Source organism: Peromyscus californicus, unplaced genomic scaffold (assembly GCF_007827085.1).
Source record: "Peromyscus californicus insignis strain IS unplaced genomic scaffold, ASM782708v3 Scaffold_11__1_contigs__length_118956290, whole genome shotgun sequence".
Lineage (NCBI taxonomy): Eukaryota > Metazoa > Chordata > Mammalia > Rodentia > Cricetidae > Peromyscus > Peromyscus californicus.
Window position 1 is genome coordinate 45,460,252 of NW_026294402.1, and position 27,602 is coordinate 45,487,853.

Genomic DNA, 27,602 nt, shown 5'->3' on the forward strand with positions numbered 1-27,602 from the left:
ATTAAGGCCACTCCACGTAGTTAAAAGGGAGGTTTATTTAGTGGCGTATCTTACAAATGAAGGGATAGGTAGGTTACAGGGTCTGGGAAAGACGTAGCGCAGTCCGGCGGTGTTCTCTGGAGAACTCTGCTCGGTCTACCTCCAACGTCCAGGGTCCAGGAACCAAGAGAGATGGCACATCCGGATCTCGGGTCTTCAGGGTCCTCTCTTGGCCCCACCTTGTAGGCGTGACAGTTACCGAAGCCTCAGTGGGGGTTGGAACTTCCAGATCAAGGTTGGAATGGCTACCCACTACAACTCTCTAAAGCCATTAGCAACAGGGAAATAGTTAAAATCAATACAAACATGAAACGGACTTGGTCAAGTAAGTCTGTCTTAGTTCAAATCAGTACTTAGTGTTAAAGAATCAATTCTCTCAATCACTTAATAAACAAAGTGGTCTAAGCACTCTGCCAGGTACTGAAGACAGATTACAAGCAAGAAATACTCTTTGGCCTCAAGGAGTTCAGTTTGACAGAGAAAGAGAACTGCAACATATAATTATGTAACAGCAAGGACAGCTTGGAGAGGTATGTACAGGCCATAAGAGCACAGAGATGAGAACTCCACCTAGTGTGTGTAAAGAGAGGCCTCACAGGCCACTGTTCCTTCCGAGCTTAGAGTGCTAACATTACACCACAGAATGAATCTCTTATTGCTGTTCCTTCAATAACATCTTGACTACTGCCCCTGTCACTGCCAAAAGCCTATACAGAAAGCCAAAATGGAGCACATTCTCCACACAGAGCATTCGTTAATACAAATTTAAGGCAGTTTGGTGCTGCATGTCTGTAATACTAGCACTGAGGAGGCTAAGACTAAGTTCAAGGCCAACTAAGGCTACAGAGTAAGCTTCAAGCATTTTAGGCTATATAGTGAGACTCTGCTTTCTGAAAACCAAGAAACATTTGGTTAAAAATTAATTCTCTAGTGTCATTTACCTATATTTGAAGGATCCACTGACAGATGTTATTAATGCATTGTAGAATAATGCTTCATGTATTCTGATTTCTTGATTTCTCTCCAAGGAATGACTGTATGTATTCTGAAATCAGATTTCATACTCAAATTATCTTCTGAACTATTTACCACTCCAGTGAAAAAGAAAACAAGCCCCAACCTTGGGGGCTTCACTTCAAGTTTAACAGGCATATTCTACACAAGCGTTTACACAATGCTCCTCTACAAGTATGGAGCTGATGGATATACAGATTCTTAATAAGACACAACAGATGGACATGGTGAGTGAAACATGGTGAAGACTGAGGAGAAGAGGCAGTTGATGACAAGCAGAAAACTGCACAATTCTCACTTGCATTTATGTGTGGGAAACTAATTAAAAGCTACTTAAGATGCCTGTCTTAGAGCTGTACAGCAATGCTTTAAAAAGTCACTTGTACTTATTGAACCATGCGCATATTAAAAATTTACCTTAATTTGAAATGTCATAATTGGGTATTTAGATATCGAGAACTATAAGCAATCAGGGTTTGTTTAGTCCTCACAACTGAGTCATTGGAAATAAGTAAGGAAAGAGGCAGGTCATCAATACCTATTTGACCCAACAATCTGACAGTGCCCATGTGCTGCTTGAATAAAGATCTTGGAGTATTTTAAAGTGCAAAGATTAAAAACCTACAGCAAAAAAAAAAAAAAAAGAAAGAAAGAAAGAAAGAAAGAAAAAAGAAAAAAAAGATCAAATAACAATTAGCTAAAAACTCTGCAGAGAAAAGGAAATCAGCCACTAAATTCCTGTGGAATTTTTCTGTTTGTTGGTAAAATTGATTGACCAGCTTGATAGAGATTCTGAGAGCTTTTTGTCCCTTTCAAATGCAATTATGTTATGCTGAAAGCTGAAATACATTGCATGAATTCATTGAGAGTCACAAGATCACTATTATGTTACACGGCAGAAAAATATTTACTAACAAACTTTATCATAATCATGTTCTACCTAAACAACCTCTATTTTTACTTTCCTCATAGTTTTTTTTTTTTATTCAAAACCTTAATGATCGATCCCATCTTAAAATTGGTTCTCAAATTCTAAGTCACATACACACAAGTCCCAAAGAATGGCCAGGCAATAAAATGCAATAAGCACGAGGACTTCAAAGAGGTATACACACTATAAAAATTTAGGTAACTTTCAAGTGAGTGGACAGACTGAGAAGGGAAGGATAGTTCACAACATGGACCATGATGGCCAGGCTGTCAGTCTGCCTAGGAAGCACTCTACCCACTTTCTTAATTCAAGAGTTTTAAGGGAGAAAACCAGAATTGGCTATTTACCAAAGATTTGAATGTCCGAAAGACTGATGGACTAGGAGATGATATATCTAGACAAGAATAGAATATCCAGTATGCAGGGCACAATTTAGTTAAAGAAAGAGAAGTAGCTGAAACATGATATTTCAGCATTATGATACAGACGTGAACAAGGCTGTCAGAGCAGGGACAAGCAGCCTCTCATCCTGCTTCATCTATCTGGAACTAACTTCCTTTTGGAAACCTTCCTAATCCTAAATTCAGTCTTCAGAGCCCTCTACACTCTCCATTGCAACTAAAAATATTACCCAATAATGCACATATTACCAGCCTCTGTAAAACTTACACACCCAGGACCTCCATCCTTCTACTCAGCTGCCATTATTTTCCTTTATACACTCAAATTAGGTAGCAGTTGCATAGGACGATGTTCTTACATTTCAGTGTCCTTAAGAAACACTTTGGGAAGTATTTGAAATGCAGAGCCCTGGATCCTATTATACCCACGGAATCTGAGCCAGTGGGTTTATTATGGAACTTAGGGTATTTTTCGGTTACTCATTGTAATTTCAATGTTTAGAAACTTACAAAGCACACTTTGAGAAACACTACCATAACGGTTAAAAGCACATTTATCTATCTATCTAAAACAATATACACTGGTTACATTGTTTAAAATTACTTTTATTAACTGTGTCCTCAATTAACCAATTTATTTTGCCATTCTTTGTCTATATGAGTATACTAATAAAACATCTACCTGAAAGAGGTTTAAATGATAGGCATGCAAACTGATTAGAGTACCTAGCACATGGTATTTAGTCAATGAACAATTATCTACTACTTTTAGTATTATTAACAATTTTAAAATTATACTTCCTACCTAAGGGCATTCTGAATGTAGTGGGTTCTGTTTCTTAAAGAACTAACATTAATCAGATATCCAATTACATGAGTTCATGTTACTTTCATTCAGATCTACATGATTCTTATTTTTCATAACTTGCTTTAAAATGGAGTCATGTTAAAATGGAGCAGCAAGATGATATTAACAACACAGCGTCTATCACCAGGGCTCTTGGCATAACTGCCAACGGAATGATTTGATCTTGGTGCTCTACCAACTTCTACCACACCATACCCGCCACCCCATCCCTGAACATATGCTGTGACTATTCCAATAGAATGCAAAGATGTTAAAAATCAGAAGCGATCAATTTTGGTCCTAACTCTTCGAACCACCAATTTCCCACAGCTGCAGTGTATAGAATAACAAGGTTTAAAGTTACATACAACACACACACACACACAAAGTTGTTTTAAATCATTATTAATTTTGTTACTTGACAGATGTACAGATGGATATACACTTGTATATGGGCATGTGTTATTTTCTCCTCTTATTTCTGTATGTTTTGGGGGTTACCCTTAATAAATCTGATAAACTCTCAAAGAAAGCACAAGATACACTGATGTAGGATCTTCAGCTCAGCCATGTGGTTAGGAAGGACACATATTTGTATAAGGAGCTGCTCCTTGGTACAGCTTATATTATATTATACTTGTATAACATTTGTATAAAGCTTCTAGAGTGGAAAATTACTTCCACCAGGATCACCAATCCACAAAAAAGAAAGCTACTGAGCCTAAAAAGTAATCTTGGCCAGGGTAATATATTTGACATTGGTAAAGCAAAAAAACCAAACCAAACCAAAACAAACACAAACAAACAAAACCAAAAAAACCACTACAACTCACACCATACTAACATAAATTAATGAAAATGAAGTACCTGTCAGAGTGTAGGTACTCAGTTTATCTTTGACAAATGAACAAATGTACAAACAATGGTTATCTTCATATGCATGTAGGTATATTAATTTACCTTTCAAAAAAATCACTAAATTTTGGGCATTGGGGAGGTAGCTCTGTCAGTAAAGTGTTTGCGATGTGTGGTGGTTTGAATGAGAAGCGTCCCCAACAGTCCCGGACATCTGAACATTTGGTCCCTAGTTGGTGGTAATATTCGGGGAGGTTTAAGTAGTGCAGTCTCCTGGAGAAAGTGCCTCACCACGGGCACTCTTTGAGATGAAGTCTCCTGCCACTTCCAGTTCACTCTCTCTGCTCCATGCTCAAGGTTCAAGAGGTGAGCTCTCAGCTTTCTGCTCCTGCTGCTATGCTGGCCCACCATTATGGACTCAAAGTTCCTGGAACCGTAAGCCAAAATAAGCTCTTCCTTCTGCAAATTGCCATGGTCATAGTGCTTTACCACAGCAACAGAAAAGTAACTAATACACTATGCAAGCAAGAAGACCTTAAGTTCAGTCCTTAGAACCCACTTATAAAAGCCAGGCAAGCTGGTGCACATTTGTAATCTCAGTGCTGTGGAGGCAGGGACAGGTGAATCCCTGGGGCCTGTCTGCTAGATATGGTCAACTCCAGCTTCAATAAGCTTTGTCTGGGGTGGGGGGGGGGGAAGAAAGAAAGAAAGAAAAGAAAAAGGGGATGGACAGCTTCTGAGGCTGACCTCAGGTCTCCACATATAGGCATATACATATGTACACACACATGTGTATCTATCTACCCATATATCCCCATAAAAAAAAACCCACTAAAATTAAATATAAGCAAGTTCCCCATTAGAACCTAAAGCCTACATAATATCAGTATGGGCCACTACAGAAACAACTCAAATTTAAACTATCTTCATTTATCAAAGAATAATCTTTCTTATACATGCAAATATTTCAGCTAGGAATATGTGGCTTGAGGAAACTGAGTAATACAGATCTAACTTAACTTCTGGCATGTTCTTAAAAGACCAAAGAGGTCAAGTAAAGGCAGAAAAAAAATCACTTTATTTTCATGAATACAGAGTTAGGAAATATAACATTACCTCTAAAGTGAAACTCACAACACTATTTCTAGAAAATCCATGCTGGCTAAGACTAGCCATATTATTAGGACTTTCAGAATAAACATGAAAGTGAATTTTAGCTCTATTGACTGGTACCTTGATTCAAGGCTTCTAAAAATTTTTTCATTTACCTTATATAATTGAAATACAATATGAAAATTAGTTTTCATATTTTAAGCATAAATTAACTTGGAAAAACCAAGCAAACAACACAATCATTCAAAAATTATATTCTGATGTTTTAATTATCAGATACTAAGATAGGAAACATACAAGAGGTTAAAAATGATTGTTTTAGAAGAGTAATAAAATGTGGTATTTTTAGATATACATGCCTGCTGTGGCTATCATTCTGTATAAATAAAACACTGATTGGCCAGTGGCCAGGCAGGAAGTATAGGCGGGACAAGGAGAGAGGAGAATTCTGGGACATAGAAGGCGGAGGAAGGAGACACTGCCAGCTGCAACCATGACAAGCAGCATGTGAAGATGCCGGTAAGCCACGAGCCATGTGGCAAGGTATAGATTTATAGAAATGGGTTAATTTAAGTTATAAGAACAGTTAGCAAGAAGCCTGCCACAGCCATACAGTTTGTAAGCAATATGAGTCTCTGTGTTTACTTGGTTGGGTCTGAGCGGCTGTGGGACTGGCGGGTGACAGAGATTTGTCCTGACTGTGGGCCAGGCAGGAAAACTCTAGCTACATATGCCCAGCCTTTTTTTCCTCCAAACTACTAATTATAATATTTTATAACTGCACTAAAGCATTTTGTCATCACAATTTCTTCAAGGGATAAACAGCAAGTATTTAAATAATAGTAAGCAAAGAAGCATTTGTGCTCTTTAGGGGAAGGCATTTTGGAGGCATGTGGAGTGAGAGGACAGCTGTGTGCGCTGTGCCCCCTTCCACCTTTACATGGGCTCCAAGAGTTACATGCAGGTGACCTGCTGAGTCACCTCACTGGCCCAGAAATACGTTTTCAAAATCTTTTCCTTACTGACTTTCAATGAAGAGGTTGACATTCTTTTCTTTCCTAGGCTTTAAAGAGCAACCAGCAGAATTTATAACTTGCTGCCAATTACATTCGTGTTTTCCTCTAAAAATCATGTTTTCTTCTGCTTTTAAAGAAAGTTTATAACAGATGGTTTAGTCAAGTCACAAATTGAAAATTAATTGCTTGAAAAAGATAATTAATTGCTAAAGCAAAGATCTGAAACGTAACTAAACTAAGGATATTAAGCTAAAATTTTAGCTCTTTAACATAGTCACAAAAGGAACATATAACTATTAGCCCAGTGTTTTACTGGGGGATGATCTATACATTTACAAATCATTAAATGTTCTGGTCTCTTGGCAATGTTGGGAAGATACTGCATTTGTGTGTAACTCAATGTGTGTTTGCTAGCATGCTACTACACTATACTTTCTTGCATCTTTTCATCCCCTAGATCTAGATAGATGTGTAAACACTTCTATGAGTGCTGTGGGGATAACTTAAAAAACTGTAAAAGCGCTATTCTGGAGAAATGATAGTGTCAGCCTCAAGAGAGGTTGAAAACAGCACTAGTGAAATCGTTCTCACCATCAACTTGACATTGCTATTACCATCTGTGCTCTGAATGAAAACAGTAACAGGACAGACCTACAACTGCATCATGTACCACCATTTATAAAACGATCTGACATACATTATTTTGCACAATCCTTATGAGTGAATAAATGCTCATTCCTTGTTGGATTATCTCAGCAAATGAATATTATTAATCCCAAGTACACAAGTACTTAAGTGAACTGAGATAGTTACAAGGACCCCTCAGTGTCTTATTGAGTAACTCTGCCACAACAGCACCACAAATGTCATGGATTCTTATCATTTTACTTGGTTATGTCCACTTGTAAACAAGATGTTACCTATGCTAGGGAAAATAATCACCATGTACTTGTAATAGCAATGCATCATTTTAGAGCACAATGGTCACCAAGCAGTTCACAGTGTTTGATTAGCAGATTCAAAGTCAGAGTATAGACAGATACAGGGAATATGTGCAAGGATCAACAAAATGCTGTACTCCCAGATGGAGAGACAAATGCGCAGAAGAAGAATGAAACTATGTGACACTCCCCTAAGCAGCCTGAAATATAATAGGCGCTACAACAGTGGGGATGACAAGCTACATAACGTATCAATTATAAAATATGGAGAGCCTGACAATTTAGCCAAGAGGAAAAAGTATTCATTTGTGTTAACAATTCAAGAACACACTGACTGGGAGGCCATAATTGGAAAACAGACATATATTTCAGTAATAAGATACAGTTGCCACAGTCTCCTGTCTGTCTGGACCATTTCCAAAAAAAAATCTACACTCTAAAGTATCTCTAAACTGAACTGTAGAACTGTCTCACTTTCCCCAAATAACAACTTTTTTTTTTTTTCTAAAAGTAAAAGCCACAAATACCTATGGCAAAGACATTTAAGAACAGAAATACCCAATGTAAAAACAAAAGCTCCGCAGTCCCAGTGCTCAGACAACCAACTATAGCTCTTGGTTCCAAAGTTTGGCCCATGTTGGTAAGAAAAAATTTATATATAAGTAAATAAATATAACATTTTATGTATAAGCATATTTATAGTATAAAACATTCTAAACTGTAAAGGTTTATATATCTTCTACCAAAACAAAATTCTAATATGGAAATGCCTATTCCTCTATGTCCTCAATGTGACATATTAGAAAGTGGGTCCTTCTGAGAGGTGAGTAGGTCATAAAAACATGATTGAAGGATTAGTCCCAATATAAATAGAACCCAGAGAGCTACCTCCCCCATTCTACCATGTGAGCATACACTGAGAAGATAATCTGTGAGGTACCAGCCCTTATCAATGCCACAGGCACCTTAACTTAGGATTTACCAGCTCTAGAACTATGAGGAAATGTATTTCCATTGTTTACACTAGCCAGTCTAAGGCATTTTGTTATGTAGCACAAAAGAATTATAAACTGCTTTAAGTAAACTCTATTAAATACTAACAATATATATTTAAACCACTAATGCAATTACACTATACATATTATTCTAGAACTTACTTTTTAAATTTCTTAGCCATTTATCCTTTAAAATTTTTAAATATCCTACAACCCACCAGCCCATTTCCATTTTTTATTCCTACCCACTCATTCATTTATATATTTTCCATTAAAAATAGTAGTATAGATGACTTGTAAGTGCATCAGTTAACAAAGAGGCATGAGATTTACAAAGCACATTCTTCATACAGTGTGGAAGTAAAACCTCATGACAGTCTGAGTCTTTCAGTTTTCCTGTCTTCACCTTCTGCCACGTGAGACATATTGTACATTTAAATATATATGTTTGGAAATAAACTAACAGGTGAAGGTGTTAGTTTCATTACAAGCAAATTTGAGCTAAGTAGAAATGCTGAGAAGAGTCACTTAGGAAATGAGATACATGCTGCCAATATGTCAGAGAGAATTTTTTTTTTTTTACTTTCTTTGAGAAAACAAAGATTTTTCCAAGTTTATCTGATATTGTGGCAGACATCAAATACATTGTCTTACTATAATGCCAAAAGTTTTCTATTTTTTATCTTCAAGATAGTGCCTAATCCTTCAAAGCAATAAATACTAATATTAAAAGTTAACAGCTTTCAGATAATTACTGAGAAATAATGTATTCAAAGATTTGTAAAGATTGTCTGACTACTCTAGATTTTAAAACATAAAACCCTTAAACAGCAAAAGCAATTCCACTCAGCCGTTCAGTTACTGAGCTTGTGTTACAGGCCATACACTTACTGGTATCGAGGATACAAGAGGGAGAGGGACAGATCCTGGAGAGATCACTCTGCAGCAGGAGGAAAAATCAACTTACGTTATAAGCAGATGTCACAAGGACAACGTCAATGAAGAAAGCCTTTTTAACTAAGGGACAGATCCCACTTTAAAAATCAAATGAAATGTAAATGGAAAATGAGGGGGTTTTGCCTGGTAAAAATGGGATTGAGGGAATTCTCTCCAGCTGTGAAAATAAATAGGTATATTTGGTTTCTATGTCCAATTCCACACACAGCTCTCCTGAAGACTCCTGGAGCTCCTGCATGACGGCAGTATCTTCCTTTCAACCATACAGAGTTTATGCTAATGAGGTGACTCTGGTCAGTTTCTAGAGATATTCAAGATGAAGCCACCTGTCACAGGAATCAACTAAGATTGGCTCAATTAGAACTTCAGCCCTACCTCCAGGTCTGAAGAGGAGGGAAGAGGGGTTGGCAATTGAGTTAATCATAATGGCCAATAACTTCATCTATTGTCTTACATAACAGAACTTTTCTAAAAAACACATGACTGGGCCGATAGGATTCTAAGTTGGTGAACACACTAGCACCAGGAGGTGGTATGTCCAGAAAGGACATGGAAGTAACACATGACCTACCCATTTACCCAGCCCTAGACACCTTTTTCATTTGGGTTCATCAACTGTACCCTTTATAACAAATCAAGAAACACAAGCAAGCTATTTTGTCATATTCTATGAGCCAATCTAACAAATTATAAAACCCAAAGACTTGTGACAAGTCCCGAGCTTGTGTGAAGGGGACAGACATGCAGATAATGTCTACTTATGACTGCGTTGCAAGTGAAGCCCATCTTGTGGGTAAGCCTTTCAGCCTGCAGAGTCTGATGTTAGCTAACTCTGGGCAGAAGAATTGAAGGACAGTCAGCTAGTGTTGAAGAACTGACCAGTGTAGGAGGGGAACTTCATCACTTCACTGTGAGAAGCTGGAAAAACCAGACAGAAGGGTAATTATACAGATAGATGATTATATGGAGAGCAGTAGAGCATTCAAATTGATTTTCACAAAGAAAAAGAGATTAACATTTACTAAGTACAAAGTTCTGTGGTATTATTTATTCATCCCAGACACCAATCATTATACAAACGAGAATCTGAGATTTTGAGAAGTTAAATAACTTCCTAAGTTACTTATTGTTCAAAGACAAAATTAACAAATCTAGCTTTGCAGATCTTAATTGGCTTTATTTGCAATTCTAGAATTGGTTAGCAGTCTGGATCCAAAATGGTTTAGAAAACTCCTGCTCTACCACATGGGTAGGTTATATTTATAGCTAAGAGGCGGAAGTGACCTACAGAAGACAGAGGTGATGAGAGACAGGCTGAAGGGCTACAGCTTGAGTCTGTCTTATTAGAACACGGGAGAATGGACAGAAGGCCTGAATAAAGCTTCAGCTTCACTTGCTTCTAATTACCTGCCTTTATCACTAGTTCTGCAGGCCAAGACTAAGCAGTGACACCTCCACTAGCTTCACTATAGACAGCACCTCTGACATCTGGGTCATGGTAACTGTAGCTGGAGTTTACTCCAGTCCCGCTCGGGCCCCAGGTCAGGACAAATCTCTCTCACCGGCCAGTCTTGCAGCTGCTCAGACCCAAGCAAACACACAGAGACTTACATTACTTATCAACTGTATGGCCGTGGCAGGCTTCTTGCTATCTAGTTCTTATATCTTCAATTAACCCATTTCTATAAATCTATACCTTGCCACGTGGCTCGTGGCTGCTTACCGGTACTTTACATCTGCTTCTCATTGTGGTGGCGGCTGGCAGCATCTCCTGACTCATACTTCTCGTTCCCAGAATTCTCCTCCCTGCTTGTCCCGCCTATACTTCCTGCCTGGCTACTGGCCAATCAGTATTTTATTTATCAACCAATCAGAGCAACACATTCACAGCATCCCCAGCAGGTAACAGTATTCTAAATTGGTTTTCAGGAACTTGGAGGCTGCTTTTGTCTAACCCAAACCATACTAAGATGATTGACTCTTCACCGGGGCCTACACATGTGTTCGGTGAGTAACTTTTTGACACCATAGGCCTTAAACACTACCTTGAAATCAGGATAATGATGCCATTTTCTGAACACATGTCCAATGAAGAGCTATTTGGTTTGATTATGCACGTACAGATCCCCATTACTTTACTCTTCTCCATTCTCTCCAATCACCTTTTCCCATATCCTAGACCATCTTCCTTCTTTGTCCCATAAACATGGGGACATGTTTAAACATGTCCCTTAAATCCTGCCTGAGGAGGCAGATCTGAGACTTGGGTCTTCTATCTTTTCACATTTTCTTGCCTTGTGAATAAACTCTTTCTTTTGTGAAACTTGAGGAATTTCAGTGATTGGCATATATTGCAGGGAACAAAATGGGCTTGGTTTGGTAAAAATGGGTTCAACAGTTAGCTATTTGTGATTGGCTGAGACTCAAGCTACTTGTTACAAGAATAAGTTACAGTCTGTTTATACATCTAAGTTAGATTACAGTTCACTATGAATAAGGAAACTGTTAGGGCAAACTCAAGTTATATACACAAGGTGGCTTTAAATCAAACAGCATTATTCAGTCTGTGGCTGAATTAGGATAAGAGTCCAAGTGTGTGATTCCAAAGTCCACTGTCTTTCACATAATACACAGAGGGAGAGGACGGGAACCAAAACTGCAAGAATGCTTGCTCTGTACTACTGAAGATCTTAACTGCTGCTATACCAGTTCAGGACAAAGAAAAACACACATTATATTTGTTCAGTGAATGTGCATGTGCCCACATGCTATATAGGTGGTCAGAGGATAACTTGTGGGAATCAGTTTTCTCCTTCTGCCATGTGGGTTCTGAAGTAGTAATTCAAGTGGTGATTTATATTAAATGGACATCCATGCATAAAATAGATTGGAGAGGGAAATACTACAGATAAGAGACTAATTGGATGTTAGTAATAAACTGGAGTAAATGAAGGAAGAACTAAATTGGAGTATGGCAATGGAAACATAAAGAAAATCAAAGTGACAATGAGAAGTATCTCACAGCAAAAAAACCTATAAGACTAGACAACTAATTAGACAATGATCTAAGAAAAACGAGTTAAAGATAACCTTGTGGTAGAAGAAAAATGATCAAATCAGTGAGAAAATGTTAAGCACAGGAAGAGTGTTTTTGGAAGAGAAGGCAGTATGCTCAGTTTGTAATCCGTTTTAAGTACCGTGACAGCAAGAAAGGATCCGAAGTTCAGGGAAATTTCAAGGTTCCAGTTAAAGACTTGAAAATCATTGCCTAAAGGGAGCAAAGCCTTGGGAACAGAGGTGCTCATAGGGAGGGAGTGCCTAGAACTGCTTTTTCTGTCAGAGTGCATTTCCGTGTGTGTGTGTGTGTGTGTGTGTGTGTGTGTGTGTGTGTGTGTGTGTGTGTGTGTGTTGCTTGCTAAGCTTTAGTTTGCTGCAGCCCAGGTAAAACGAGAATTAGTACTAAAAGGAAACAGGCAGATTTGCTTCTTCCCTGGTGATCTTCACCAGACACACTACTGTTACTAAGTCTGTAAGTCTCTACCCTGTAAATATTATCTGTGCTTGTCAGTAATTGCCTCTCCTGACTTCCTAAAGAACTTTCCTCAGACTTTCTACAGCACTTATCATGAGGTATAATACTCAGAGTTATGCTTAAATTCTCCTTTGGTCAATACTCCCTTCCTCAAATGCTCAGCAAAGATGCCTAATAATATATATTTTTTAAATGAAGGGCCAAATAAATGACTCACAATGGGACAAAGAAGCAATGTGTTTTACTGTTTACTGTTTAGTTTATTAACAATAAAGCTGGATATTTGTATCTTTAAAAAAACCTGACATTTAATAGAAAGTAAATCTATTTAAAAATAATTCAATGCAGATGGGGACAAAAGAAGTTACTTTGCTTGTTTTGAGATGGAAGACTAAGAACTGGCTAGTTTCCTTGTATATCAAATCCTAGAAATGTGAGAGGATTGATTACTTAATTAGCAGTCAGTCACATGAGAAAGCTGATGGACTAGAGATAGAATAATTTATAACCTACAATAGACCAACTGAACTAAAGAGGAAAATTGTAGGTTAAAATCATCATGGAACTTAAATGACAACATAGACCAAAAAAAACCCTGGAATGGCATGGCCAGTGTTCAATATCCAAATGGATTTAGAAAGAGAAAAGGCCAAGGCACCACAACAGCAGTATTGGTTAGAACAGTGTAGAAGGTAGAGTCAGATCAAGTCAGTCTATCTTCACACCCTAGATAACACACCGCTGGACAGATGGAGCTCATAACTCCAGAAGGGAGTAACACAGATTAGATTTTAGAGGAAGCCCTAGTCCCACGAGGCTGCCTAACAGAGGCAGGAAAGAGTGTAACAAGGAATTTCAATGTCAAGGTTCAGACACAAAGGAAGATGAAAAAACTCCTAAGAAATGCTAAAACTCCACTTAAGACAGAAAACAAACTCAACAAATGAGGACAACACCCACATACACAAAGTTAAAACATAAATGGAATAGGATTTAAACTAAGAATGCTTGATTTTCACTTATAGTCATGACCTAGATTTATCCTTAGAACAACTAGAAGAGTGACCAATGTATAAAACTACTTTTCTTAGTGGCTTGAGGGACAGTTCAGCAGTGAGGACCAAGGTTAATTCCCTGCACCTACATAGTGTCTCACTCCATCTATAACTCTGGTCCCAGGAAATCCGATGCCTTCTTCTGGCCTCCCTGGCACCAGGCATACACATGGTGCACAGACATACATGCAGACAAAAGACCCTTATACAGAAAATAAATAAAAACTAAAAAACAAAACTACTCTTCTCAGACCCTGGATAAAAGGCAACAAAGGACTCTGGTTCCTGAATGGACAGAAAAAAATTAAGGGAGGCCTATGATTTCCTGGCTTTTCTGTGGAGGGTGAATTTTACAGGAATAGGGATGCCAAACAGAACATGTTCCTAATCTTTATTAGAAGGCATAGAAATCAGAATCTAAGTCTGAGGTGTCTCTAAGATCTGGGACAAAGTTCTGGAGGAAACTGGGTATACAGAAAAATACTAAGGCCAGAAATCTGCCTGAGGTACCAGAAGGTCTTTGTAAAATCCTGAGACACAGGATTAGGATGAAATTCTGTAAGATTGGTTGAAGAAAGGCTGTGGCCTCTGAGATGAAAGGTTCTCAAGGCTCCCGCAGAACTCATTTAAACTGCTAACAGGCACAGTAAGAGCGGTCAATGGTCAACTAAGGCATCCATCAGAGACCATGGAAGGCATGGCTGAGCAGCCTCAGCAGGGAAGCTAGCTCAACAGAGTAAAGGTTATTCACATCCTAACAAAGCTCAGAAGGATCAAACTAAACTCTAAGTAGCAATTGCCTACTAAATCTGAACACTCTTTAAAAGTAGACACAAAAATCCAGAAACTTGACAACATGAAGTTCATGATGGTCAATATTGAATAAAGTTAGTCAACATAGGCAACAGTGCATGGGAGACTGTTGCCTATAATCAAGAGAAACAGACAACAGAAAATGACCTAGGATGAGAAAGAGGATGGAACCATCAGAAGGCATTTCAACAGCTGCTGTAACTACCTTCAAGTATTTAAAGGAGACAATGTGTTGAGAAAAAGGAACCTAAGAAAGACTTCCTAGAGACAAGAGACCATATCACACTCTACGATAATAGCAAATGGTAAAAATAGCAAATTAGAGAAACAAAAGACCCTAAATGTCAAAATATCAACTTTAACTTGGGAAAACCAAAGCCTCAGCAATGGAAAACATCAGGGATCAATAACTCACACTGTAGTGTCCCCCAATACTCAGGAAATTCCAAAAGTTAGTCCAAGGTGAAGCTGAGATAAAGATGATCAGTTACAGGACGGGTGAAGAAGTAATTTCATCCCCAGGTCTCTCTCTCATTCTGTGCAGCTAGGTGAGTATGCTGATTTCTAGCCCAGTACAATTCTAGCATCTTATTCTCTTGAGACTAAAATAGTGCCTCCAGACGTAAGGACCCCAAGTACAAATGGGAAGAAAGAATATTGCCACATTAAAAATGATTCAGTAGACATAGACATGTTGGATCCTGACATGCCCCAGCCTTCTCCACTCATGTAAACTATGGCTACCAAGCTTCTAACTTCTAGATAAAAGACTGAAAGAATCTTACCATCTCAAGTACAAAGACAAAAATATTGGGAATCCCTATAAAAGAATACAGTCAATCGCCTTAATAAAGCCCAGAGTAGAAAAATCCCACCCATTGACTGGCTTTCCCATCATTGTTATAGTTCCTTGCTTTTAAGTAGAAAGAAACAACTAAATATGTACATAAACATAAAAAAGCTCTCCAATGTAAAAAAAAAATACATAGATGAAAACAGACCTAAAACAGAAAAAGAAAAACAACCTGGAGGCAAAAGAGAGACTATACATATAGTGAGAAAAAAATTATAATTTTTCTCAGAGAATTAAAAGAAGATAATGTAAAACCATTAGATAAGTTATTTCTAAAAGGAATAACCAGGGAACAAATTAAGCTCCTCAGTGTTAAAAATACAACAGCAACAAAGATTAAAGGATAAGGTTTAAGAAATGGCCTTGAAAAGCTGAGCAAAAAGATAAAGAAACTACAGGGCAGACCAGGAGGCTCAGTGTCTGAGAAGCCAGTTCTGACAGGAACCATCAATGTAATTTAAAGCAATTCACCAGAACCAAAGAGCGCCTTCTAGGTTGAAAGGATCCATTGCCAGCCCCAGCACCATGAGTCAGAACACTCACTCAGAGGCACATCATTTCAGAACACTGGGGATGAAAAGGATTTATGAGCTTAAAGACATAAAACTAATTCACAAGAACCTTCATGAAGTGAGGGACTTGGGTCACCAATGCAGTCTCAGCACTAGAACCCTACCTAACCTAGAATGTTCCCACAACAAGTAATGTATCACTTTGAGTCAGTAAGATACAATTTTTAAAACATAGGCAATGGAGAAACCACACAATCAGACTATTCATTAAGAATAAAGCAAAGGCATCTTATTTTTAGGAATATAACGTCTTCAGAAATCTTAGCAACTCTTTGTGGAAGCAGAAAGGATATTTGCTAAAGGGGATAAAAAGGTCACCTCTATGTAGACTAGGGCTTTTCATTTTATCCTAAGTAGGAAATCTCTATCCTTAGCACATGGAATTCTCCCTTTTCACAAACAGCCCCTTCCCCCAAATTAATACAATCTGATTCAAATTCCTTAATACAATAATTCACTTAACAGAAATTCACCCCTACCCTGAAAATCAGGGAACAAATTAAAAACAGAATGTCAGTGTCTTCACATGAACAGAATCTGGCTGGATATGGTTTCAGTCAAGTGCAGGGCCAATGCTTTTCTCCATTCACTGTGTCTGAGCTAGAGACGCTGGACATGGGGCTGGCTTACCTGTCACAACCAAAGGTCAGCTCTAGCCATAACTCAAGGCAGGCTGCCAGGAATTACCAGGAGTCAGTTGAAATAAAACTAGGAGTTAGCAGGACAAGGAGACTGCTTTTTAGAAACTCATCTACTCAATTACAGTCTATAAGGCTTACGTTTTCAAGCACGTGAAGTTTTAAGACATTTCATTAACTGTCAAATTTAGTCCATTCAAATATATCTTTAGAAACTACTTCCCGAGATTTACAGACATCAATTTTTCAGAACTACAACATCGACTATAAATTCCTCTAATACAATGGTCAAGCCATTCCTGTTTTTTTGTTCTGTTTTGTTTTTTTAAATCTCCAGCACAGTACCAATCATAGAGCACTTAGGATACTCAAACAGCTCAGACTTTTGCTTGCTGATATGCTAAGGGAGATGGAGGTTCACAAATGTTATGTGGTTTGCACAAGGATGTTTACATCAGCAATTAAAGGTGGAACTGAGATTAGAACACAAGACCTTTCATTGGGCATTTTAAGTGTGTGACCCAATTTAAACAAAAGCAGGAGGAAGGCCAGTGACAAGGGAATCAGGAACCATGCTGGGCTTTGCACAGTTCCTAGTTTCTCTAAGTGCCGACTACATTTACATATAATCAATTAGATCTGACATCTTCAAAGATAGCAATGTTTCATATATCTAATAAAACTTCAAAAGGAACCATCCTAAATTTTCTAAGGACAGTTAAATTTTCTCTCAACATTTGCACACCTCTTCAGTCTCTCCACACTGCCAACTACCATATTCAAACACACGAGAACAACATTTACCTATAGACCTATGTGCAGATTTAGTCCAGTCAACAAATTCAAAGGTCATATGCCCAGGAAAGGACTGAAAAGGAAGACAGGAATAGGCAATTATATTAACTTTTTATTTGAATTCAGTGGGAGATACAGAAATAGTCGAAGCAGAAAACTGAGGAACAGGAGATTGGTATGATTGAAGGATCATTTTGACAGTAACATTGTAACCCAAGAGGGACTAGTTGAGAGGCAAAGAGACCCTAGTCTGTTGAAGTAATTAAATGGGAAATGATGAAGGTCTAAACTAAAGGAATGATGGAAGAAACTGGAGAGATGGAGGTAAATTTAAGTAATTGTCCCCTGGGACCTCAATTAGTAAGTTTTTCAAAACCTAAAAGTTAAATTAGAGTCACAGTGGTTATGTAAAGTGAGTAACACCTTCAAGTTTACTTAAAGTCAGAAAGCAAATGGAACCACTGTCTTAACATTATCTTTAGGCTATTAAGATAGTAACCAATAGCCACGAAGACTCTCGGTTCTCTGAGGAACTAAGTGTCTAAAGGTATTTTGATTTAAACAAAGCCCTTTTCAATTATCACAGCTGGCAGCCTAGTATGTTACCATTGAAAGGGAAAGACAGGAAATGAATCAATAAACCTCAGGCACAAATTCAGCCTGAAAAGACACAGCATATCAAGAGGCAGAAATCTGAAAACAAAGGCTCTGGGTAATTTAATTACCAGGCCGGAATCTGCTGACTGCCGGTTTAATTGTTTGAACAGAACCCAAATTGTCTGCGGAGGCAACCACTCTATGGTTTTTGCACCACTTACTGCACGTGACCACATGGATAAATAAGAAATAGTTCTAAAGAATGCAGAACTCTTAAATGACTTTCATTAATCACACCAATAACTCCAAAGGAAAAAGCCAAGGTCTTTTAAATTAGCAAATTCATTTGCTACTATATATTCCAGGCTACCCAGAAAATGATATCTATCATGTATTTTAAGAACCAGAAAATAAAAGCCACCAGGATTAAATGCACATGCTTTCATTTACCACAATACTCCAAAATGCGTATTTTAAAGGAGGTGTAGGAGTCAGAATAAAGTTAAGTAGAAGGTGGAACTACCAATAACTACTCAGAAACTGCTTAAGATTCTAGAGGAAACCAATTTCTCCCCTGATTCTGTTGGTATTTCCTCATTCATGTTTATCTCCCCAAGAGTAAACACTCCTTTCAAAAGCTGAACAAAGAAGTGCCTGAGACTACTTAACCTGGCAGCATTCTCTCCTTGGCTTCCCTGAATAAATAAGTTCTGTAAAGGCCACAGTAGACTATTACATTGTTCATTCAACAGGCGTCTATAAAATGACTTGTGTTTTGCTAACTCCTCACCAGAACTTCACAATCTATCAGAGAGAAAAGGCAGACGTGAAGTGCTAGAGATGACTCAGTTGGTAGAATGCTTGCCTGGCATATAAGAAGTCATGGTTCAATCCCAAGCACTCAGGAGGTGAAGGCACAAAGACCAGAAGTTTAAGGTAATTTTGAGCTACATAATTAGCTTTAGGCTAACCTGGGCTACATGAGACCTTGTCTCAAAACAAATAACAGGGCAAAGATGGCTCAGTAAGTCAAGTACTTCCTATGCAAGCCTGAGGACCCTCAACTTCCACATAATAAGTGGGCATGGTAGCACCCACTGATCTGCAATCCCCATGCAGTGGGGTGGAGACAAGCAGATTGCTGGGCACTCAACTGGCTAGCCACTGTAGCCCAAAGAGTGACCTGAACTTTAGGTTCAGTGAGAGACCCTATTTTAAAAAAGAATGTGGCAGAGAATAATATAAGAGGACACCCAATATTGACTTCTGGCCTCCACTTGTGCACACTCATATACATATATACACACCTTATGCATGAAACTGAAACAAAACAACAATAAAAACACAAGAGCAACAAAAAGACATGAAAACTTTAAGAATAATGAAAAGCAGTTTGTAGGTAAGTTACTAGTATGAGTTGTGCAGAACAACCTAGAATGCTTTTCTAAGAGGAACTCAATAAGGATAGAATTGAGAGGCACTTTTGATTAGATAGAACTTCAATTAGTTTGAAAGAAGGAAGGAAGGGAGAGAGGGAGGAAGAAAGGAAAGGAGGCTTGGAAGACAGAGAACAAAGGATTTCCAGATCAACATTAGCAATGTCTTAGGGTTTCTGTTGCTGTGAAGAGTCACCATGAACACAATAGCTCTTATAAAGGAAAACATTTAATTGAGGTGGCAGTTTCAGAGGTTCAGTCCATTATCATCATCATGTCAAGTAGCATGGTGGTGTGTAGATAGACACAGTGCTGGCTACATCTTGATCAGAAGGCAACAGGAAGTGGACTGTGTCACTGGGTGGTATCTTGAGCATAAGAAACCTCAAAGCCTGCCCCTACAGTGACACAAATCCTCCAACAAGGCCATGCCTACTCAACAAAGCCATACCTCCTAATAGTGCCACTCCCTATAAGCTTATGGGGGTCAATTATATTCAACCTACCACAAGCACAAATCTGAAATGTGTATGTTCTATTTTGAGAACCAGTATGAGCATCAGAAGGGTCTTGTGAGAGATGAGCAGATCTAGCTATGAGATTTCCATTGTACACAAAGAGGTGATATAAGGGCTCTTACAGTCTTCTGTCTCTAAAGACAACCATTTACCAACCTCTATAACCATCCATTATTGTTGCCTGTGGTAGAACCTCATACAGATGGAACCATGCAATATGTATTTTTGTTTTGTTTTGAATTTTGAGACAGGGTTTCTGTGTAGCCCTGGCTGTCCTGAACTCACTCTGTAGACTAGGCTGGTCTCAAACAGAGATATTGCCTCTGCCTTCTGAGTGCTGGGACTAAAGGTCTGCACTATCATGCCTGGCTACAAACTGTACACCTGTGTCCTGACTCTTGCTCAGTGGTGCCTGTAAGGTTTATTTATGTGATATTGTATGCATAGGAGAGCATTTCTTTTGCCTTCAAAGCCATCTTACTTTGCATTACCATATCACAGATTGTTTTGGATACATTATCTCACTGATGGAGATTCTGATTGCTCCTCCTTTGGGCATTATGAAAAGCATGGCTATGAACATTTATGGACAAATCACTTGCAAGAACACTTGTTCTTTTCCTGAGTAAACATGTAGCAACAGAGCTGTTTTGTGACTGGGAAAATACATGTTTAACTTTATAAGAAATTACCTGTTTTCCGAAGTAGTTACACAGATTACACTTCCGCCTGCAGTATTACAGCTTTCCTTCCATTTAGTGTTATTCATCTCTAGTTTTAACCATTTTAGTGGATGTGGATGTTGTCTTACCGGCATTTTTAATTAGTATGTCCCTGATAGCTAATGTTGTTGAATATTTTCAGCGAAGGGTCTGGTTTCAATTTTTTTTTTTTTCCCCGAGACAGGTTTCTCTGCATAGTTTTGGTGCCTGTCCTGGATCTCGCTTTGTAGACTAGGCTGGCCTTGAACTCACAGAGATCTGCCTGGGTCTGCCTCCTAAGTGCTGGGATTAAAGGCGTGCACCACCACTGCCCGGCTAGAATTGGAAATATTTCATACTTAAAATCTCTTCATGTGATTCTGACATCTAACATCTTAATTCAGACCTTTCCTTCCATGTAAACAAAACAGTCTCTTAAATAGTCTCTTCTCCTTCAACTTCAGACTCTATACCACCACCGGGTTATCTTCCTGAAACATCCATTCATATACTATCACCTTTGGCCTGAAGGATGGTCATTCTAAGAAATAATGCTAACCCCTTATTCTAATACACAAGGTCTTCTACAACTGGTCCCACACACCTTCTTAGCATACTTCTTTACACATAGGGGACAAATTCATGGGGCACTGAAAATATTGTACTTAAAAGGAAAATTAGAAACAGAAATATAAGCATATTAGGGAAATGGAAATAAATCCAAATTAATGAGCTAAAGAAGTGAATGTGGTTGCCTTGGAGGAAGAGTAGGCAATAGAAATGAGGGCAGACTAGTAAAAACAACAAACCTTGAAAAATTAGTTTACTTCTTACACTAGCACATACATTTTCCAAAAATTAGAATTTGGGGCATAGAAACAGAGAGGAAGGAGGGAGAAGAAAAAGGAGAGAGAAAGAAAGAGGGAGGATAGGGGAGAGGAGAAAAAAAGTTGACCTATTAACTAAAGCAGATAATATAATCTGCAATTTGGTTGTCTACACTAATGATTATCAAGAAACTATGCAAGGAATAGCTAGGCATGACCACTTAGTTAATGCAGCTAACTGAGGTACGGACTGGAGAGTTTTTAAGCACAGTGAGGTACATGAAGGCTATTGACACAGTTGTAACATAATAAAGCTATTTCAGGAAGATTGAACAAAGTACACTGAAATGTACTGACTGGGGAAGAAATAGGGTATGGTAAAACATGAGATCTTCACAAATTGAGACATGAGGTGATGAAAGCCTAGATCAGGGTGATGACTGCAGAAACAGAAGGATTCAATTTCAAGTCATTTTGCAAGAACACAGTATGGTTTGCAGGCCAACTAAATACACAAATAAGAGAGTGAAAAAAGATGGAATAAAAAGGAATAACACACCCTCCCAACACAGAGTAGGTCTAAAAGAATACTTGTAAAGGTAAAAGGTGATTCCAAAGTCCTAAGTCTGAAAGATAAACAATAACATATAGCAAAATACATACTCCAATACTGTTGTTATATACTACTTTTTATTACATCTCCAGCTGACTTAACACATTTTTGGCTCAATTCATTTGAAATCTTACACATATTTTTCAGTATTTGGTAGATGTTTCTTGAACTGCATATTATCACATATAGAAGCTACATGAAAATTAATCTTTTCCTAACAACTGTTCTTATGCCATTACCTTACTTTCAAAACTACTCTTTCCTCCACACCCACCTCTATTTAATGGTCATTGAAACAACTTAGAACATGAGGATGACTAACATGACTATGTTTGTGTTTTAGAAAGATACTCTGATCATGGATAACGGTACACTATTAAATCCTACCACTCTGAAGGAGGCAGAGGCAGAAGCAGAGGCAGAGGCAGAGGCAGAAGAATTGGTGAATGGCAAATTTGAGGCCTGTGCTATACAGTGAGACCTTGCCTCAAACATAGAAAGAGAGAGGGAGAAAGAAAGGGGGTGGAGAAAAACAGATAATTCTGGAAACACTGTGGAGACCTTGTTAAATGAATCAATTAAACAAATGCATATTACACACAGGGGAGAAAGGAGGATAGGGAGATGTATGTTTTTTCAGAGACATATAGGAAGCACAACAGGCAGAATTTCAAATCATCTGAAGAGGGATGCAGGAGATGATGAAATCAATACTGACACAAGGATCCCAGCTTAGAAGACTTGGCACATGATGAAGTCAAGTTAAAAAAAAAGAGAGAGAGAAATAGTTTTTGTGAGAAAAGACATTGAGTTCTGTTGGGCTGCAACACACATAAACGACAAAGCCAAAATAAATAAAAATAAATCGTACTAAATGATCTCTGATTCCTCTAGAGTCTTCCATTCTAAATAGTAAATATTATCCAAGGATTTCATCATATTTTAAAATTAAGTTCTATTACTCATTGGCTTCAGCACTCAGATGAACTGTACCACAGTGGAAAGTTAACTAAAACTCTCTGTCCAACTTCTCTATCTAAAACAGATTCTCCGTTTCAGAACTTAAATTGATAATTTACATTAAGAATAAACTTTTTATGTAAAAGTCCACAAAGTATGCCTCAATTTATATATGAGTGTGATTCAAGCTTATTTCAAAGATCTCCACAAAAAGAAAAACTAAGACCATCCCCTTTTCATAAAAATGACACCTAACATGTAAAACCATTTCTAGTTTAATAAAATTACAAAATCTAGCCTGGTGGCAGTGGCACACACCTTTAATCCCAGCACTTGGGAGGCAGAGGAAGGCGAACCTCTGTGAGTTTGAGGCCAGCCTGGTCTACAAAGTGAGTTCCAGAACAGTCAGGGCTACACAGAGAAAGAAACCTTGTCTCGAAAAACAAACAAACACACACACAAACACACACGTGCTTTAAAAATGGGTCAAGACCTAATAAAGCCTTCTCTTGACTTCACTGACCCTATGAACTATCCCCCATTTCTCTCCTTTGAAAAGGGATTTTGCACTCACCGTTTTCTTCTATTTGTTCTTTAAACACCTTTAATCTAGCTTTTGGTTCAGATGCTCCTCTAAAATTGCTCTCACTACTGCAAAATGGCAATGTAAATTTCCAGTCTTCACTGTTCTTGATCTACCAGCGTCACCTGACATAGAGGTTTGATCATCCTCCTGAGACTGCTTGGTTCACATGGTTTCCAGCAAACCATTTTCTCTTCCTTTCTAGTTTCATTTGGGGCTTTCTCCTTTTTTCCTAACTCTTTAATTTGAGTGCCTTAGGAACTAGATCTTGGTTACTCCCATAATTACACACACTACTGTAAGTGGTCTCTACCTGACAAGAAATTGAATTGGTTTTACTTTCAAAATATATACTGAAGGCTAAAGGCGAGACGGCTCAGCCAGTTAAGCCCTTACTATGCAAGCATTAGGACCTGAATTCAGATCTTCTGCACCCACATATAAAAACAGGTTCAGGAGAGGATCTGAGTTTAAGTCCCTAGTACACATATAAAATTCTGGCATGGCGGTTTGCACCTGTAATCCCAACGCTTGGGTACTGAATCTCTGGGGCTGGCTGGCTAGCCACTGAAGCTAAAACAGCAAGTTCCAGGTTCAGTAAGACCATGCCTCAAATTTAAAAAGGTGTAGAGTGACTAAAGATGTCAATCTGTGCGTCCACATTTATATGTGTGCAAAACACACACACACACACACACACACACACAGAGATGATCCCTATACTACTTTACATCCTAAACGGAGCTGTCAGCAACTACTTCAATGCCCTCTAACCGGATCTTTGGTTTCTACACCTTCCAGCTACAATCTACTCTGAAAATAGCAGTGTGTCTCAGTGATCTGAAAATGCTAACTCAGGCAGTCACTTGTCTGCTTGTGTCTATTTTATTTTATGTGTAAGGGTGTTTTGCCCGCACGTATGTCTGTACAACACATGTGCCTGGTATCCATGGAGGCCAGAGAGGGTGTCAGATTCTCTGGAACTGGAGTTACAGTCCAGCTGCCACATAGGTGCTAGGAATTGAACCTGGGTCCTCTGGGAAAGCAACCAGTGTTCTTAATCACTGAGCTATCTCTCCAGCAGCATGCTGAAATCTTAATGAGAATAACTACTGAAAATCTGAGTAGCAGCTGAAGTCTTTACAATGGATGCAAGTCCTTAAGTCTGCTCCTTACTCCTCCTCCCATTTACCTTTCTGACTGCATCTCCTACTAGTCTTTCTCTTTGCTCCCTCCTGCTTTCCTCTCTCCAGTCATGGTGGCCTCTTTGCTAAACCTTAGACATACCAAGAACTCTGTGGCCTCAGGGACTCTGCATTTGTTCTTCTCTATATCCTGATAGTCTTCTTTTCTCCATATGTATAGAACCGTGCTTTCAAATATTTGCGCAAACTTCAGTGAGGTTTTCTTTGACCATTAGTCCTTCAGCCCCATCCCTCTATCCTTTCATGTAAAAAAGCAGAAAAATATGAGCAAAACAGAGAACAGTAGCCTATCAAAGCTGATCCAGAGTTGAACAGAGATACTGGAGATTAGCAGACATGTATATTAAAAGTTATTGTAATTGTATCCTAGATGTTCAAAAAATAAGCAAAGACATGGAACACACACACACACACACACACACACACACACACACACACACACACACACACACGGTTCCAATCAAACTGTAATTTATACAGTGTCTGAGGTGAAAAATATATTTAACTAGAAAACTCAATTAGATATTGCAGAATACAAGACTAGTGAGCCTGAAGACACAGAAGGAGTAACTACCTAAAATGAGACATAGGAAAAGGACATTTTTTAAAAGAAGAGACTGGACTAGACTCTGCAGGAGAGGAGAAAGAGGTGGGACAGAAATAACAGTTAAGAGAACAATGGCTGAAGAATTTCTAAATTCAATGAAAATACTGTATTTACAAGTCCAAACAGCTTGTGATCACTAAACAAAAGAATCTTGAGGAAAACCACAAAAAGCATGTTATCATCAAATTATTAAAATTGGTGAAATTACCCCCAGTTCAATCCTCCATACCAGAAAAGGATAAAGACTATTTTAGACATACAAAAACTGAAGGATTTCATCACTCATACTGTAAGAAATACTAAGAAAATCCTTCAGGCCAAAGGAAAATGACCCTGCATGAAACTATGCATCCTCTCAAAGAAATAAAGGTGAAAATAATTATGTATACAGAAGAATGTGGAAATGGTATCTTCTGATAAATAAGATTTTAAAAAAATGGAAATATCTGCTAAAAAGGATTTACCACTAAAACCAATGTTACATTTTATTTTATAAAATAGACCCAAGTACAATATGACAAAACCACAGTGGTCAAGCAGGGCAAAGCAGATGTATATTATTTTAAAGTTCTTACACTATGTGTCAGGGGCAAATGTTACTTTAGGGTAGACTGTGGAAGTGAAAGATTTCAACATGAATGTCCATAGCAACCTATGTATCATAGTTCAAACTGAGAGTAGCCAAATGCCTGGAAACAGTCCTCTTAAGCTGAGGTCTTACAGCTACTATGAGTGCCTGACTTAAGCATAAGAGCCACAAGATTACACACAGGCTACAAATGAATTTCCCCAAAGCTAAGCCATAGCAGGACTCAATAAACAGAATGGTAAAAAGTAAAAAGAAATAAAATTTCTCTTATCAGATGACACGCTTCTCTCTATCCTTTACTATCTACTCTCTAATACAAATAAGAAAATTAAGAAGCACTTTTAATATCATGTAAGAAAATAAGTTATATTCCATATTTTAACTTACCTAGCACTTTATTCTAGTCTAAGACTTAAAATATTATCAATTCTTAAATAATCAGAAAAATTAATATGAAGTACCCCATTCATGCAGGCTAGTGACTCTTCAAGTTACAAAAAAGCAAAGAAAAAACTTACCAAAAATTTCTCCGTTTTTCGCGTATTCTGTCACAAGATACAGCATACTTTTGGTCTCCATTACCTGTTGATAAACGATCCCACATTAGTCAGACAGGAGGATTCTACAGGGTTACAGAAATTAAAATATTAGTGAAAGAGGGAGTTATGAACTATTCAGAAGCCCGAAACCTTTGCAAGCCTCATATACTCATCCTACCATTTTTGTGAATATTAGATCCTTGTTCTAAGTGAGGATCCATGCCCCAGCAGTAGCAGCTGCTAGTACCTGCTAGAAATACAGAATTTCAGGCCTGATTTCAGTACTGCTGAATTAGAATTGACATTTTAACAAAAGTGATTCCTATGCATTCCTGTTCAAGTTTAAGGAGGTGAATACAGGCGAAAGAAGTTCTGAAGATCTTTCCATCCTCTCTTCACTTGAGGCTGTGAGTGCTAAGTTATCAAGGCTATAGTTTAGCTGACCTAGCACAATGTGGTATTGATATTCTTCCCTAGTATACTTTAGTTAATACTGTTCCAAGGGACTGTAATTTTAAAGCATTGTTTGCAAGCTGCTTCTTCACAGCTCTACTGCTGTATATTTTCATTTAAATTAGCTTTACTAGGTTCAGAAAGTGTATCATTGTTACAAATTTGATTTTTCTGCTGTATGAACAGACACTACTTAGACTCAAGATAAGCAATTTTTAGACTGTTTTTCTGTATACTTTTGTGTGTGGAGGGGGTGATAGTCTATGTGCATGTTTGTGTGGGTGCATGTATATGTTTATGCATGTGTGTGTGCACATGTGTGCAAATGTGTACAAGGCAGAGGTCAGCTTCAGGTTTTCCTCAGAAGCCATCCACTTTGTTTTTTGAGACAGGGATTCTTTTTGTACTAAACTCATTGATTAGTTAGGCTGAGTGGCCCTGCAAGCACCAGGGATCCATGTGTCCGCCTCCCTACACTGGGATTTTGAGTGTGTACCACTATTCTTGTCATTTTTACCTGGGTTCTGGAGATCAAACTCAGGTCCCCAGTTTTGTGTGAGTTCTAGGTACCAAACTGAGGTCATCTAGCTTGCATGCCAAATATTTT

General features: G+C 38.2%; 1 protein-coding gene across 4 annotated transcripts in view; it reads right to left on the reverse strand.

Annotated features, from left to right (window-relative positions):
• The window catches only part of Sik2 (salt inducible kinase 2), a 108,412-nt gene that overhangs the window by 68,426 nt on the left and 12,384 nt on the right, over positions 1 to 27,602 (reverse strand). For all 4 annotated transcript variants that reach the window (XM_052760249.1, XM_052760238.1, XM_052760255.1 and 1 more), the window contains exon 3: positions 26,522 to 26,585. In XM_052760249.1, the coding sequence (XP_052616209.1) occupies positions 26,522 to 26,585 (64 nt within the window). The remainder of the gene's footprint in view (positions 1 to 26,521; positions 26,586 to 27,602) is intronic.